General features: G+C 38.0%; 1 protein-coding gene across 1 annotated transcript in view; it reads left to right on the top strand.

Moving 5' to 3' along the window:
* Crim1 (cysteine rich transmembrane BMP regulator 1) overlaps positions 1–16238 on the top strand; it is a 179548-nt gene that overhangs the window by 127763 nt on the left and 35547 nt on the right. Inside the window, exons 8-10 of the mRNA XM_015479775.2 lie at positions 4216–4344; positions 12263–12419; positions 15094–15215. Coding sequence (XP_015335261.1) covers positions 4216–4344; positions 12263–12419; positions 15094–15215 — 408 coding nt within the window. The remainder of the gene's footprint in view (positions 1–4215; positions 4345–12262; positions 12420–15093; positions 15216–16238) is intronic.

The raw sequence follows: 16238 nt of genomic DNA, 5'->3' as shown, positions 1-16238 counted from the left end.
AGAATCCCGCCTCCTATGACCATTTCCTCATTCTCCCAAATGAGGAGATCTCAGCTGTTTCTCTGCTTTGAAAGATGTTCAGTGACACATCCCTACCCAGCCTGTTTAAAGGGGACGGTTTTCTTTGCCCAGAGCAACAGGTAATATAGCAGTGCCTCCCGAAGTCAACAGGACCTCTGTTCCGCAGAACTGTTCACCTGTCTTGCCAAGGACAGAGGTCGCCATCACCCTTGCAGAAAGGGGTGTACTCTGGCACATAATTTCAGTACCATACCCCATATAATGTAGTTATTATGGGGAAGTGTAGGATTTAAATGAGAGCCTTCTGGTCTTCAGGCCAAGACCCATCAGGTATTTTCCATATGCAAAACACTGTTGCATACACTAGAGAAAAATACAGAATACTAATTATTCTTGATAAACAAGTTCCAGGACACTCTAACTTTGGAGACCAGCAGAATGCACACTTCATGTGTTTGACCAACCTTTCCTCGATGCCCTTTGATTCTATGAGTCTAGATTCTTTAAAATCATCTCTTTCCCCACTCCCTTGGATTAGAAGCTGTGTTAAAAATCTAGCCAGGTCTTTGTTATTCTTCTTTCAGGACTGTAAATGCAGTGTTGATTTAACTCAGGATGGGATTAAGTTTGCCCCACTTTGGAGTTCATTACTCAGAATAAGGTGTTGAATTTTTAGTTTTCTCATCTCAGTACTTCTTTCTGGGGAAAAAAAAAAACAAAAAAAAACTGCCCTAACTTTAGCAGTAGGAGTGGTTCTGAGAGTACATATTAATGTATCAAACTAAAAGTAAATTCTCAGATCTGTTTGATGAAGTTGGAATTTTTGTATCTCGTTTATACTTTCATGTTTGTATTGTAATGTTGTTCATGTAGAAATAGAACTACTGTAGATACCGGCTCATATGGTAGGAAATGGTTCTAAAACTGGGAGAATGATGAAAAGCAATAGAATACAACAAATGACTGCATATACAGCATTAGGATGTCTCTAGCTACTTCCCTATAGATGTGCCCATTATGAAGCAAATTACTCCAGGGATGTAGAATTACAGTAGTAAGGACCCTAGAAACATGTTACCACCCACAAAAAGGCTTTTTGAATTTGTTCCAGGTTATATCTGAATATACTGTTTGTTAAATATAAGGAAACAAGTGCCAAGTGTTAAAATGCCTTTAAAAATTATGCTTCTTTCTGTGATTACTCTATCACAATGAATAATCTATCAAAGAGAAATAGAATAGTTCCAGTGTAAATTGACAGTTTTCTTAAATAAATGATTTAAGTTTTTCTATGTTTTAATGTTAAATACGAAGGGTTCCAGAATTCACAGTGTATGTATATACTTACCAATTTTTTCCATCTAAATGTAGGTCTTAGTGAATGGGAAAATGTTGGTTTTAGAGGCACAAAATAATTTTTTACCTCTAGCATGTTACCGCATCCATCTAGAAGCACTCATTTTATCTAAAATACTTAACATGCCCATTTTATGACCAGCACAAACCCAACAGTCCTTCTGTGTATTTAATTTTCATTTGTTTAACTGAACAAAAGCTATTATTCCAAATGTTTTGGGAAGCATATTGAACCTATTTCCTGTCCTGGAGAAAGTCATGTTAGATGTACGTGACTCTTCACCAAGCTATTGAGCCATCTGAATGGAGCATGGGACTATTCCAGTCAGTGTTATTCTGATCCTGATCCTCAAAACAACTCAGTCTGTTCTTTTTTTTTTTTTTTTTTTTTTTTTTTGTCATTCACTCTCAAGCCACAGATCACGTTCCTAATCCTACCCATTAATCATAACATGTATCAAAAAATAACACAATATGACTATTGAAGAAAAATATCATTCAGAGGTGAAAGATCTTATTTGTAAAGTTGGACGATGCAGTCTCTTAACAAATCCCTATGACGCAGTGAGAGTAGAATTCCATATCACCCTGTGATTATTATGCATTTTTTGTGTTTTGGTATCATTGTAATCTTCCCCAAATGTGTCTTTTCCCATAATATGTTTTCTGAAGGCAAAATTTCTTGTAAACCTCACATCTTAAATGTTAGTAAAGGATACAAGGTTCTGGTCTGCGTAAATGTACTTGAGCCTTTTCTTCACCCTTATGCCATCCACTAAAACAGTGCATGTAAAGTTTAGACTCCACCCCAGTCCTTGGTCTAGTTACTCTCTGGAACTCGAAGTCCTTTCTCACTGGGTAACCCGTGGTGTGGTTTACTTAAAGGTGATGTGAGTGTTCTCCTCTCTCTGTCTTATACTTGTAGTTAGAATATTTTGACAAAATATTGGCAGTTTTAGGACTGATGGCTAGAATAAGACCATAGTTTTGATTGGTTAGCAAGAGTAATGATTAAAGAAAAACAGGTTTGAAAACTAATATTTACAGTAAATTTAAAGAGAATATAGGAAGGAAGCAGAACCATGCCTAATTCATTCTTAAAACTCTCCTTGAGTTAACTATGAGAAAGAATGCTTTAGTCACTGAAGGAAATCAGAAATTTTATAGCAGTGGAAAGTTTATATAAAAATTTCAGGAAAATGTTCTTTGAACTCTGGGTTGTAATAAAGGCAGACAAACTGTGCTGTTCACGTGATACATATCTTTACTGAGGGAATACTGGTCAGAGCATCTCTAAAAGGTCACCTCTGTCTCCTACCTGCAAAGAGTTGAATCACTGTCCCATTTTACGAGGTGGATAAAAATGCAGACCTCTTGATCTTCGCAGTGGCAGCTCAAACACTTATTTTGGTCTGTCTTCCATGGTAACAGGAGATGAAACTTGAGAAGACAGTGTGGACTAATGGATAGAGTGTTGGACAGGAGGTCAGGAACCTCTGTTCTGTTCTATTCCCAGCCTGCTACTGGGTTGCTATGTAAACTTAGATAAGCCAGTCACCCTCTCTGCACCTCATATTTTCCATCTGGGAAAACGTAGGTAGAGACATTCTGTACTTGGCTTCTTCACAAAGATATTGTGAGAAACGATTTAAAGAAGCTCATAATATCTTTTGGTTGGAAAGATGCTACTTAAATATGTTAGCATCTCAGTTTCCTTTGGCAACACTCTTTGCACAGCTAGCACTCTTCCCATCCACAGCTGTCCCTTACTGATGCACCACAGGACAGGTACCTTCCAACAGCCTTTGCTTTGCATAGAAGCTGAGAGTGGTGCTCTGAAGCGAGACATGCCTGGGTTTGAATCTCCTGAAACTTACTACTGCAGTGACCATAGGCAAGTCATTGTACTCAGTTTCCTCATCTGATAGACACCCAGAGGTAATGACAGCACCCACCTCACTGGAGCACAGTGAAGTTTGCAGGCATTTAGGAAGAACACACTGTCAGCATTGTGTAAACACAGAGCATGCTTCATGCCAGTGTGTGTAGTTACCATTATTCCCTATCGCAGCTCTTCGTTCTTAACTTGGCAGAGAAGGGAAAGCATCACCTCCGGTCTTGATTTCCTCCAAGCCTCTCTTCCCAGCTAGGCTGCTCTTTCTTTTTCTTTTCTTTTCTTTTCTTTCTCACCCTGCCACTCCCACGGGCCTCCAGGCCCTGAGGATAAACTCTTAGTCACCATTATCCATCATATCATCTGTCATAAGCAAGGGAGTGTCACATAAAAGATAAAAGAAATTCAGGTATGCTAAACTACTCTTAAAAACATCTCTGATTTATTAATTTTTTTAAAACTGCTAACAGCTTTCAGAAGAATTGCAGAATGCAGAGTGAGATAACTGACCTTTGGCAGCTAGGTTTTGACAATTATAAAAAATGAATTGAGAAGACTTCATGAGGAAATAGAAGAACAGGTAACATTTTAACCTCTCCTCTACAGGATGCCCCAAAATGTACAAACTGCTCAAACATAAAGGATTGAAGTAGCTGAGGATACAGCTCAATGGCATACCACTTGCCTAACTTGTGAGGTCCTGTGTTTGATCCCCAGCACCAAAAAGAAAAAATGAAGTCTAGTATTTACATTATTAACAGTCTCAATAAAAATATTTATTTCAGGGGTTAACAACATTCTAATATTATAAACATTTTAGAATTTGATGAAAATTATTGATTGAATTTTTGTAACTTACTATAGTGTGGGATTTCTAAGATCGAATAGCATCTAGAGATAATCATATGTTCCATTGATTTTTTTTTTCCTCTCTTTGTTATTAGAACCAACCTACATCACAATTGATCCACCTGCGTGTGGGGAGTTATCAAACTGCACTCTGACAGAGAAGGACTGCATTTATGGTTTCAAACTCGATCACAATGGCTGTCGAACTTGTCAGTGCAAAAACAGTGAGTAGACAGAAGACTGTATTTTTTTCTGAGCCCTAATATGACATTGTCAAGGCATATTATATGATTGAATACCTTTCTCACTCCTGCTCAGACATTCCCTTGACAACCTGAAGAAAAAGGGGGAAAATGTTATACTTAAACACAAACAAATACAGAGTCATCTGGGAGAAAAAGAGTTGCTCTTTTATTCTGGTTTGCATCTTGATTTCATTGTGTTCTTAAGGTCCTTGATGCCCAGTTTCATTGGGGGTCCAGCCCACAGTGGCTTTGGAACACATACTTCAAGCCACCCAGTCAGCTCTCTCCACAGCCCCCTTGCTGGTGTTACCTACTGACAAGGAAGTCACCACACATAGGGTGTCCCATTCTGTGTATGGCAGTCATAATCCTTAAAATATGCGCCACTTTGTTTACTGTGGCTCCATGTAGATTCCAATCATGTCCTTAGGCCGTGATCTCTGAAACTAGATTAAGTATATTGCATTTCTCTGTGGGGGGCAGGGGACAGGAGGGTGGATATGCCCTACACGTTTAAAACTATTTTGAATTCCCCTAATTCCTCTACCAGAATAAACACCTTCAGTCCTTCAGTGCCCTTCACAATTCCTCAGGTGACATGGTTGCTAGAATTTAGTTGGTCTTTTCCATGCGTCATTCTCCTTATGTAGAATGTGGCTTAGAAACAAAATATTAGATTGCATTGATAACTGCAGTGCTGTTCTGTGGCCTACACTAGCGTTAGCTCTTTGAGTGGCACACTGTAGGCTAATCTTGAGTTTATAAGCAGCTAGTATCACTAGGTGTTTTTTATGTCCGCTGCTGTTAGTTGCTTCACATCTGTTCTGTATTTGAACATTTGAATTTTTTTCATCGTATAAATGTGGAGCCAAATTTAACAAGGAATTTTGCTAATCATTTTAAACCATTTTCCAACTAGTTGGAATATTTTTTAATCTTGGTAATGTGATCTTATTCTTTATACCTTCTAGATTATAATAAATACCACTGATATGTTCTTGTCTAAATCATTGGATTAAATTATACAGAAGTAAGGACAGGGCCCTCTAGTGTGACATTGAGTATAGTCTTCACTCCTAAAGTACGCGATTTATTTAGCCTCACTAGCCCCATCTCTACAGGGAAGTCTGGACACCTATGCCCTGATACCTTGTCTGAAATCAATATGCATTATATTTGCAGTATTCTTTTGCTGGAAACCTCACTTCAAAATAAACTGAAGCTGGTGGGGAGCCACCTGTTAGATTTGTGGTCATGAGTAACAGTTGTTCCTGAAGAATTTTCAGTTAATGTTAAGTTTTGTGTGTTTTTTGAATCCTCTCTCCTTTTGAGTTGACATTTGGCTTGTTTTCTGAAATTTCTTTCTATTCTCTCTGATCTCTCCTAAACATAGACAATCGTTCTATAATAAGCAGATTCTCTGTGGGCTTTGGATATAATTATCCTGGGCTTAGAGGCTTAAACTTACTTAACATAGAAGGATGCTCTCTTTCTGATTTATCAGTTATCTTGGGCTTAACATTCTTCTTAACTTTAATCATTCATCACTTTCTTTTGTAAGAATATTTTTATAAAGAAAATACAAAATAGGAGTAGAATAATTTTGTGTTCTCTGTTACACATTACCTACCACCCTGCTGTCTACACAGTGAAATTAGTGCTAAAAGAGAGTTTATAAAACTGCTGTTCTTGTAGTTATTGCCATCTTCATATTTCCTACAAGCCTCCACCCATCTGGGGCTAGCCTTTCTGCATCTGATCCTGTTTGGGGAAGGGCCAGTCTCTGCTATGTGCCCATCTGCCTTTTATACCTCCCTTTGGAAAGCCAAGTTCACTGGAGAATTGCCTTGGCAGCAACACTTGTTTACATAAATAGTCAACCTTGTCTTTTTAACACCAAGGTATTTGGTAATTGTGTCATGAAATGTTTATATTTCAGTCCCTGTAATGCCTCTTGAGTTACACATCTTTTTTTTTTTTTTTTTTTTATCATGGGATTGTGCATGAATTTTTTCTGTAGCTCTTAAACATCTAAAAATACAGATGTGCCTATCACCTCACCCAAATACTCCATCTGAGTTTTACTACTATAAAGTTTGGGGTGCCTAGTCATGCTTCTGTAAGACTCTTGGCATATCATGAGGAACTTTTGTCCATCAGTCCAAATAAGGGATTTCCCTCACTTGTCATTAAAGCAAGTCAAAAGGTGTCACTGGCCTTTTGCAAATTGAGGCTATTAGGAAGAATTTCTATGCCTTGTCTTTGAGTTAGCTTTTTCTGACTTCTCAAAATCTGTGTGTACACCCTGCAGAAGCCTGCATTTTGTCCACCTTTAGGAAGAAATACATGTATATATAATAACATTGGATTTGGTACCGGGGACTTATTTTTTTAACACATAAATCTTTACTTAACTATTCATTATTTGCAAATTTTGTCTATTTATAGAAATATCTCATCTTTCTTCCTTTTCTCTTCCCTTCTTTCTTCTTTTACCACCTGCCATATTCCACGTATTGTATTAGGTGTCAAGGCCACAAACATGAATAAAATGCAAGACCTACTCCAAAAAAAATGAAACTAATGAAATGCCACCATTTGAAGCCTGCTTCTGTTACCTACAAAAGTGAATCCTGCTAGGAGAAAGCTTCTGTTCACACCAGAGTAGAGAAGTTACTGCCTCGCCCAGGGCTATACTCAGTGCTTAATCCACAGTGCTCAGCAGGTATCAGCTGGCTGAGGAGCAGAGAACCTTTAGGATGATGGACACCTGTGGACATCATTCCTGTCTAAAGTCCCCCTCTGAGGGTTCACCATTCTGGTCATATGTTCATCTCATCACCCTGAGATTCTTGACTTGGGTCAGTCTTGCCCTCTCACTCCTGCCACCCTGTACCTGAAAACAAAAACACCAGGTGGAACTTGGCAGTTTGTATCATACAGAAGTCTAAGCATGTGCACTTTGCTCTCCCTTCTCCCACTCCTATTAGTTATTCTGATTATTTTACAACTTTGGAGGCCACGTCTTTTGGAGTTGAGTCAGGTCAGATCACATTGCTGGGTCCTGGGTTGTCAAATTCTTGTGATCACACACCGCTCCCCTCGAAGGCTCTAGCATCAGCCTGACCTGCATCTGAGGGATCAGAGCTAGTTGCTTTACTTCTACAACCTCTGTGCCCTCATCTGTAAAGGACAGAGGACAGTATGTGATTAATGGGCTATCGTAAAGACCAAGTAAGTGAACAAATGCAGAGTTAGCCTCATCGCCTGGCATGTGGTGACTGTTGATTCTGCACACTAGCTGTTCTGTAACATCCATTTTTGAGTCAGCCCGAGTGACCCTTTGTGGAAAGCCCCAGATTCCCCTCCTCCCTCATTCCTGCCTGCCTCCAATTCTTCCTGCCCTCCAGGACACTCACCAACAACTTTTCTTTTTATGTTTCCAATTAAACTTTCAAATTCTCTTTCTCCTTGTTTTTTTTTTTTTTGGGGGGGGGGAGTTCTTTAGATTCAGGTAGAGTGTAGGCTATTCTTTGTCCCATTGCTCTATGTGATAAGTATTTATCTTGTCTAGAATTCTCCCTTACAGTATTTTTCTGCATCCCATCAAAGCCATATATATATAAATTGATATAATCCAATATATCATAGGCAGTCACGTTAGGATTAAAATAAAACCCTATTGAAACATGTCCTTCAAAAATATGTGGAAATTATATAACAAAGAAGTTTTTTGTCTGAGCGTATTATAGCCTTACTATTTTTTTTACGAGTATTTTTTTTATTGGTTGTTCTACAAAGCTCTTGACATATCATATTTCATACATTAGATTCAAGTGGGTTATGAATTCCCATTTTTACCCCAAATACAGATTGCAGAATCACATCGGTTACACATCCACATTTTTACATAATGCCATATTAGTAACTGTTGTATTCTGCTACCTTTCCTATCCTCTACTCTCCCCCCTCCCCTCCCCTCCCATCTTCTCTCTCTACCCCATCTACTGTAATTCATTTCTCTCCTTGTTTTTTTTTTCCCATTCCCCTCACAACCTCTTATATGTAATTTTGTATAACAATGAGGGTCTCCTTCCATTTCCATGCAATTTCCCGTTCTCTACCTTTCCCTCCCACCTCATGTCTCTGTTTAATGTTAATCTTTTCCTCCTGCTCTTCCTCCCTGCTCTGTTCTTAGTTGCTCTCATTATATCAAAGAAGACATTTGGCATTTGTTTTTTAGGGATTGGCTAGCTTCACTTAGCATAATCTGCTCTAGTGCCATCCATTTCCCTGCAAATTCCATGATTTTGTCATTTTTTAGTGCTGCGTAATACTCCATTGTGTATAAATGCCACATTTTTTTTATCCATTCATCTATTGAAGGGCATCTGGGTTGGTTCCACAGTCTAGCTATTGTGAATTGTGCTTATAGCCTTACTATTTTAATCTGCAAAAATAACATCTTGTAACACTGCTAAACAAAGTAATACACAAGGGGCATATGGAGAACTGAATTATCCCTGACTCAGTGTCCGAAAGATATGTTTACAATAAAGAGAAGTAGGGTAGAAAATGTTTCAGAAAGTACAATAGCGACAAAATTTAAAACTAAAATCGTCTAACTAAGATACTAATTCCCTATCTTTGGGGGTTATTTATTTATTTTAGTACAAACTGTTAATAACATTATTTCTTAACTGTCAATGTCTGTTGCTATCAGGCACAATACACTTCACCTTACTTTATAAACTCTGTGCATTAAATGACATAAATGACATCTCTATGAATTAAATAGCATTAATCTTTTGTCATGTTACTGTCCACATCTTTAAATCATCTGGTTTTGACTGGCTTATTGGTGTATTCTCTTGAAGTCTTAATACTATTTGATTTTTAGGAACTAATAATGCTTTTATCTAGAAACTGATGTATATATGTAAAATCAATGGTAACAAGGAGGAGCAAGCTGTCATATCTTTCATGAAATATATATGAGTCAAGCATCCCAAGAAGTTGACAGCATCAAATATGGTGGGGTGGGGGGATCCTTGTTTTTCATTTTATTTACTACTTATATACAAACACTTACTATCAGGGACAAGATTGGGACTACCATTTGTAATGCTGCATTTCTTTGTTTAATAGCCTCAAGAACATAATAGCCATCCTTAATTGTTAACGGGTTTGTAGAAATTGCTAGTATCCAAGAGTTTAAAGTACTAGAGCAAAGCGGTGTGCAGGACACCTCATGTACATGCAAATGACATTGTATTCCCTTATGATAAAGGGATGCTTCTTATAGTTGTGAAGTCTTGAGCAAATGCTCCTATTTTGAAAAACTTTCAGTGCTATCAGAGTAAAGTTTTTTTGTGCTGTTATTTCCCTGTCAGGATGGCAGTTCTCATGGCTGGGGAAGAGCATGTAGCAAGTGTTGACTGATACATTCATTCATTCGGCAGCTTGTTGTCAAACATCTACTCCATGCTAAATCCCATGACAGTCCTGGACTGTGAACATAAAGAAATTAGGGCCCTGCCCTAGAACTTCCCTTTAAGCGCAACTGAGATAATATAGACCAGAGCCCACAGATGAATGATCACAAATCAGGGAAGGGCTGGGGCACTTCACTTGAGTGACATGGCCAGTCTGCTTTCTAATGAATGTCCTGAGCAGAGACGGTGTTGGTCAGTTTTGTGTCACTGTGACAAAAACACCTAAGATAATCAGTTTATAAGGAAGAAAGGTTTATTTTGGCTCGTGGTTTCAGAGGTTTTAGTCAGTGGTTTCTTAGCTTGTGGTGAGAGAGTGTATCATGGTGGAAACACGTGGTGGGAGGAGCTACTTATTTCATGACAGCCACTAAGTGAGAGAGAGAGAGGAAGGGCTCAGGGTCCCAGTATACACTTCTAGGGTACCCCTCCAGTGACCTAACTTCTGCCTACTAGGCCCCACCTCCCAACAGCCTTTGGTGGATACTTCCAAATGATAGCAGAGATAGGTTGAAGACAAACTTAGTTATTATCAAATTGTTTAAACTTAATAGTGATATAATAGTTAGTTGAGTGAAGAGCATTCTAGGTCAAGGTTTATGGAAAAGTTTCCTTTTAACAGAACCAAAAAAAATAAAAACACAAATGTGCTCAAACTTAAAAGTTTCAAGGCATTTAACCCCCAAGGATGCCGACTCTGTGAAGTTGTAGGAGTGTGTTTAATTCATCTATTCCCAACATAATTCACTTGGTGTCATGACTTAAAAATACTTATAATAGAAAAATGGGTTCATAGCTTAAGGTCTCTATGTCAGAAAAAACAAAAAACATGGTTATGAAAGTCTTCTCCACTGTTTCACACATTCCTTTAATAATGGGAAATGAAAAATAAGGACCTTCCTTCCAAGTCACGTAATTTACAAATTTTTAGATGAGCCAGTGAGAATTTATCTTTTAAGGATATAGATTAATATTCAGTTGCTTGGCAGGGTGATACAGACCCATGAGGTTATATTAAATATGTGTCATAAAAGGTTATAATAACAGCAAAATAGAAAATTATACCATAAGTCACATTTTCTTTCTAAAAGATAACAAATTAAATTTTGCAAGTATTGCCAGCTAAGAGTCACAGGAGACGCTGTCATAAAATATTTATGTAAAACACGGACCCATTTCACCTATTAATTGTAGTTAAGATTTAATGTTAGATTCTAAGATTTGCCTGTGGAGGAGACAATGATGTCTGGTTTTCCTAGGAACTTGTGCATTATTACAGAATCTATGCTTGAAAGATGTCCATATAAAATAAAAATTCCTTTAGAATTCCAGCAGTAACCGTCTGCTTCCCGTCTTACCAGTCCATGTAGAATGACATACAGACATTGCCAACCTTTAGTCATCACCATATCAGCTTTCTTCTTTTAAATTTGATGTTCTTTAAAATTCTACATTTCATTTCAGACAGGTCTCAGTTTGCTTCATTTATATCATCAAGCATGCTTTTCCTGCCTTAATGTTTTTTATTTTTTTTATATTTTTTTCATTAAGCTCTGTAATGTCCTTTAAAATCATCTTAAAAGACTTAGTGAAGCTAATATCTTCAGTAGTTTCTTTTAATGGTCACCATTGCTTCTCCCCCCTTCTAAAGTAATGTAACTACTGACAAACAGGACAGTTTGATATCCCTTTAAATCGTGCTAATGGGGGATAGTTTAAACATTGATATAGCAGTTATACATTAATATGAATATTTCTCCAGCATATTTTTTTAATTAACTAACTAAATATACCCAAATATATGGGTATGTGTGTCAGCATGTAGGTTAAAAAAAAAAAATCTAAATAGAGCACTGAGAATTTCACTTTCATTATATTGTAAGAGATGTGTTTATATAAAAGGGTAAGAAATCCCTTAGGCTACCTACAATAATGCAGCATTATGTGAAGCCATCTAACACCCACAAGAGTAAATATAATGTGAGCATTTAAGTACCTTCATCATCTGTGATGATGTGCAATACAAATAAAATACATAGTGAAATTTGGAGCATAAGTTTCCATTTCCCTCATTTTAACATAAATGACCATCAATCCACTAATAAAAAAAATTAATTTAAAAATACACTCAATCATTAGTCTTCACTTCAAACCAATCAGATCTGATTAGGCTTCAGAAATCCACTTCTAAGCTGGACTTTATTTTGTGTCTTCCTACCAAAGGGTAGAGTCACGTTATAACCATTCAGTAGCACAATCTGCACTTCTCCATGATGCTGATGCTATGGTAGAGCTGGGAAATTTGAATCCATGTTCGATGGGAGGATTGGGGGAAGGTTTTGAAGCACGATGTATCCTGGTCTGTTCACCTTTGGAAGAAACGTGCCATCCGTTTGTCTTCACAGGGGAGGAGCTGTGCTCAGGCCTTAAACGAGGCTGCGCCTTGGAGTGTCCCTTTGGCTTCCTAACCAATGCCCACAACTGCGAGATCTGTCAGTGCCGCCCACGGCCCAAGAAGTGCAGACCTATTATGTGTGACAAATATTGTCCACTTGGATACCTGTACGTATTCCTTAATCCAGAAAACCTGCCATTAAGTGGAACTTGTTGAGATGTTCACACCCATTCTGTTAGCCGTTTTGTGTATTTGTGAAGGAGTCGGTCATGTTCCAAATCCAGAATAACCTACGCTGATTTTGTAGTCATTCAGAAAGCAGGCAAAGAATTGTGTCTCCAAAGAAAAGAATGAAGTTTTATTCCTGCTCTTTTGTGGAAATGTGCCAGAAACACTCTCCATGTATGCTAAGTGAGACGTCCCCGTAGGAAAGTCCTTTGGACACTACCTGACAGGGTGGGAATGGAACTGTCATGTGGTCCCAGTGCTGTTAGTGCCACAGCTTTTCATGGCTGTTCTATGGACTGTTTCTTTTTTTTTTTTAAAGAGAAAGAGAGAGAGAGAGATAATTTTTTTAATATTTATTTTTTAGTTTTTGGTGGACACAACATCTTTATTTTATTTTTATGTGGTACTAAGGATCGAACCCAGCGCCCCGCGCATGCCAGGCAAGCGTCCTACCGCTTAAGCCACATCCCCAGCCCCTGGACTGTTTCTTTATGTGGCAGATTTTATGAGTTTCCTTGGAGATGAGGTCCATGACCTGTATTTTTAAATATTTATTGAGTCAACCCTTACAAAAATCTAGACAATTCCATGGGGGAAATAAATATTTTATATTTGTTTCTTTGGTCTTAATATAGACCAAAATGTTATTATTTCAATTTATACCAGCCTTTTATAACAAGTCGATCCATTAAAAAACGAATCACTTTTCAGAATATTTATTTTGCTTTCTCCCATTTCAATCTTTGTGCCTTTCCAGTTTTGTGAGAGTTATATCAAATTATAGAACTTAGATCCATCATCTTTTGTCCATCTTATTTCATTCATCTTTTTTATTCTTCCTTTTGAAAATTCTCAAAGATATTTTGAGATCTGTGGGGATAGATCTTCATTCTCATTTTAACTGGATAATTAAGTTGGTAACATTTTTCTTAAAAAATGCTCCAAATAAACAAACCATCATTTTCTTAATTCTAAAATATGATATCAATAAAAGCATAGTTATTTCATCACTTCACTGCTAATGTAAAATAAAGTATCATTGGCATTATAGTAGCTACAGCCACTTGCTAATGTTATAACAGTTCGGAATCAAGGCCACTTTTAAACTCAGCCTTCATCTCTGAGGGGAAGTTCTTGAGACAGTATAGATTTCACTTCTTACTCAGGGGGGCCCAGTTGGCTGTCATGGACAACTGACTCTTTCACTAACTAGACATGTGTTTTAAGAACAACCTTTAAAAAGAAACCTTGACCAGATATGCTATGGGAATGTTAGGATGAAGGTGGCCATCAGTGCCCTTTGGTTCACCTGCTTGAGTGAACCATCACCTTGTGCATACAGCAGACACTGATAGTTGGGATGGAGGGATTCATGGATGTATGAACAAACAATGAATAGCAGATCTCAGAATGGCATGAATCTGTCATTCATTTAACTTATTCTCATTAGGTTGAAATAAAGGAGTAAACCCTGATGTCCACTACTTATTTCACTTAGCAAAATGTATTTTAGTTGTCACTCACAATTGTCACTCATCAAAGGTTTCTCATAGGACCATCTTCTTCTAGTGCCCCTTTACTTGTTCATGAGAAAGAACAGAAATTCTGTTCCAGTTGACTGCCACTGAGGGTTACTTGGGATGAGGCATGAAGGTAAATAGAGTAGTTGTTTTTTTCCCTCAGAGGTGCAGGAAGTCAGGCAGGGCCAGACCTGTAGAGGAGATGCTAAGCTGGGAGTGCTCAGTCCTGCAGCTGTGAACAGGAAGAAGTGGAGGGTGGGTGAGTTTCTTGTATTACTCTCTTTTTGGAGAAAATGAAATATTGGTAAGAATTGTTTTGTCCAGAAAATCTCCACTTAAACTAATGTTTTTTATAAATGTCTACTTATTTACTTGATATTGACGTTATGGTAACGTAGAATATGGATAAGTTTATTAAGGGGAAAAAAGTTCCTCCAGACTTTTTCCTTTACTCCTCTGCACTTTGTTCATAGCTCAGGGATGGAGGACATTCTTTCCTACCTAGACTTAATGAAGTAATTATTGGACCTTGATTGTAGGTCCTCTTAAGGGTTTTATTCTTTATCAACATTTGTATAGCCCTTCCTGATCTGTGGGTCCTTAAGTCTTCTCTTCCTATCGTCTATAAGTTTCAGAAGATACCTCATTAAAATGTTTACTAGTGTCTAGAATTTCTCAGGGAATGTGATCATGTGAGGAATCCTGTAGTCCTAACAAAAGAAAGATTTTGTGCCTAATGATAATCTCCAACATTGACCGATGAAATGTCCTTTATCTTTATATTATACAGTTACACATGCATCTTTTTATATTGACACCAGTTTTTTGTGATTAAATCAACAGTCATGTCATTGGGATTCTGACCAGCCTGTCCCAGAAACACACAAGCGCCTGGGCAGTTCTAAACCTTGGTCATGATGGGTGGTGATCATAGCCACAGGGAGCTAATTACACATCATCCTAGGAGTTTTGAGAGTCGAGTCCAGTTTGTCTGCATAAATGGCAATATCACTTCATTGACCCTTGGTCTGAATGGTGGGGCATCATTTGAGACTTTGATTTTCTGACCTCTGGCAAAATTTTAATTACCCAGGAAGAATAAGCATGGCTGTGACATCTGTCGCTGTAGGAAATGTCCGGAGCTCCCATGCAGTAAAATCTGCCCCTTGGGTTTCCAACAAGACAATCATGGCTGTCTTATCTGCAAGTGCAGAGGTAAGTGTGAACACATAGCCCTTCCCCCTCAAAGCAGCCAGGGCTATCAGAACAAAGAGCAAAAAGACATCCTATAAATGGAATGGTTTAAGTGATTGCTGCCTCCTCTGACACAATTGTCACCCTCTGCGGGACCCTCCCACGGGACTTCTTTTTTCTTTCATCTTAATGGAATAAAAGGGCTCAGAACAGAATTTAAAGGAAGCCCATTATGAATAAGAACATTGACCAAATTAATCACTTCTTAGCTCTTCACTTTTGCTTGTCTTAGGAACTTGAGCCTAGAGCTAAAGTTTATCTTGGCCTCTGTAAAGTCCCCCTCAGTTCAGAAATGGAATTGATACAACTAACGGTAAAAAACTTCATTTCAATGCCCTTGAGGTTAGTATTACTGAAGGTCTACTCGTATGTTTCAAAACTGAGTTTTCCGTGAGAATTTTGACATGGGCTGAGAAGCACATGCCAGCCCAGAACGGTATGTAAAGCACAAATCCTGAGCATCTCCACTAGTCTGCACCTGGCTACTCCTGAAGTTGTTGAGTGTGCACCTGGGTTGCCATTCCTGCCCTTTTCTCAGCCCCGCCCTGCTGCCCATCCAGTTTGTGGTAGTTGTTAACATGACACATTGATTAAGCAATAAAAGATCCCTAAAGTTTACTCGGCAGTTTTTCAAAGTTAGACAGTTACCACCTTAATGGTGTTTTGAGGAGGTCAGAGTAAACACACCTCTAATCAATTGCTTCAGCTGTTCTACAGAACAAAAATCTGTTCATTGCAAGAGGACTAGGAGTTCCCCACTGGATGAAGCTTCTAGAGAAATGATTCTCCATACATTAAACATACATGAAACTTTATCCATCAGAAAATCAGGGAAAGGAGTAAAAGTTAGCCTGCTAACAGGAGAGAAACGTATGAGTAATCTTTTCTCTTTCTTCTTCTTTCAAAATTAAAAGCCTATTTACTTAAATTCTTTTCCTGAGCATTTCCCATGTCACTTGACTGTCCTTCGTAGACGTAGTTGTT

Source organism: Marmota marmota, unplaced genomic scaffold (assembly GCF_001458135.2).
Source record: "Marmota marmota marmota unplaced genomic scaffold, marMar, whole genome shotgun sequence".
NCBI classification, from domain to species: Eukaryota; Metazoa; Chordata; class Mammalia; order Rodentia; family Sciuridae; genus Marmota; species Marmota marmota.
The sequence above is the reverse complement of the archived record's forward strand: the minus strand, read 5'-3'. Positions and strand labels throughout refer to the sequence as shown.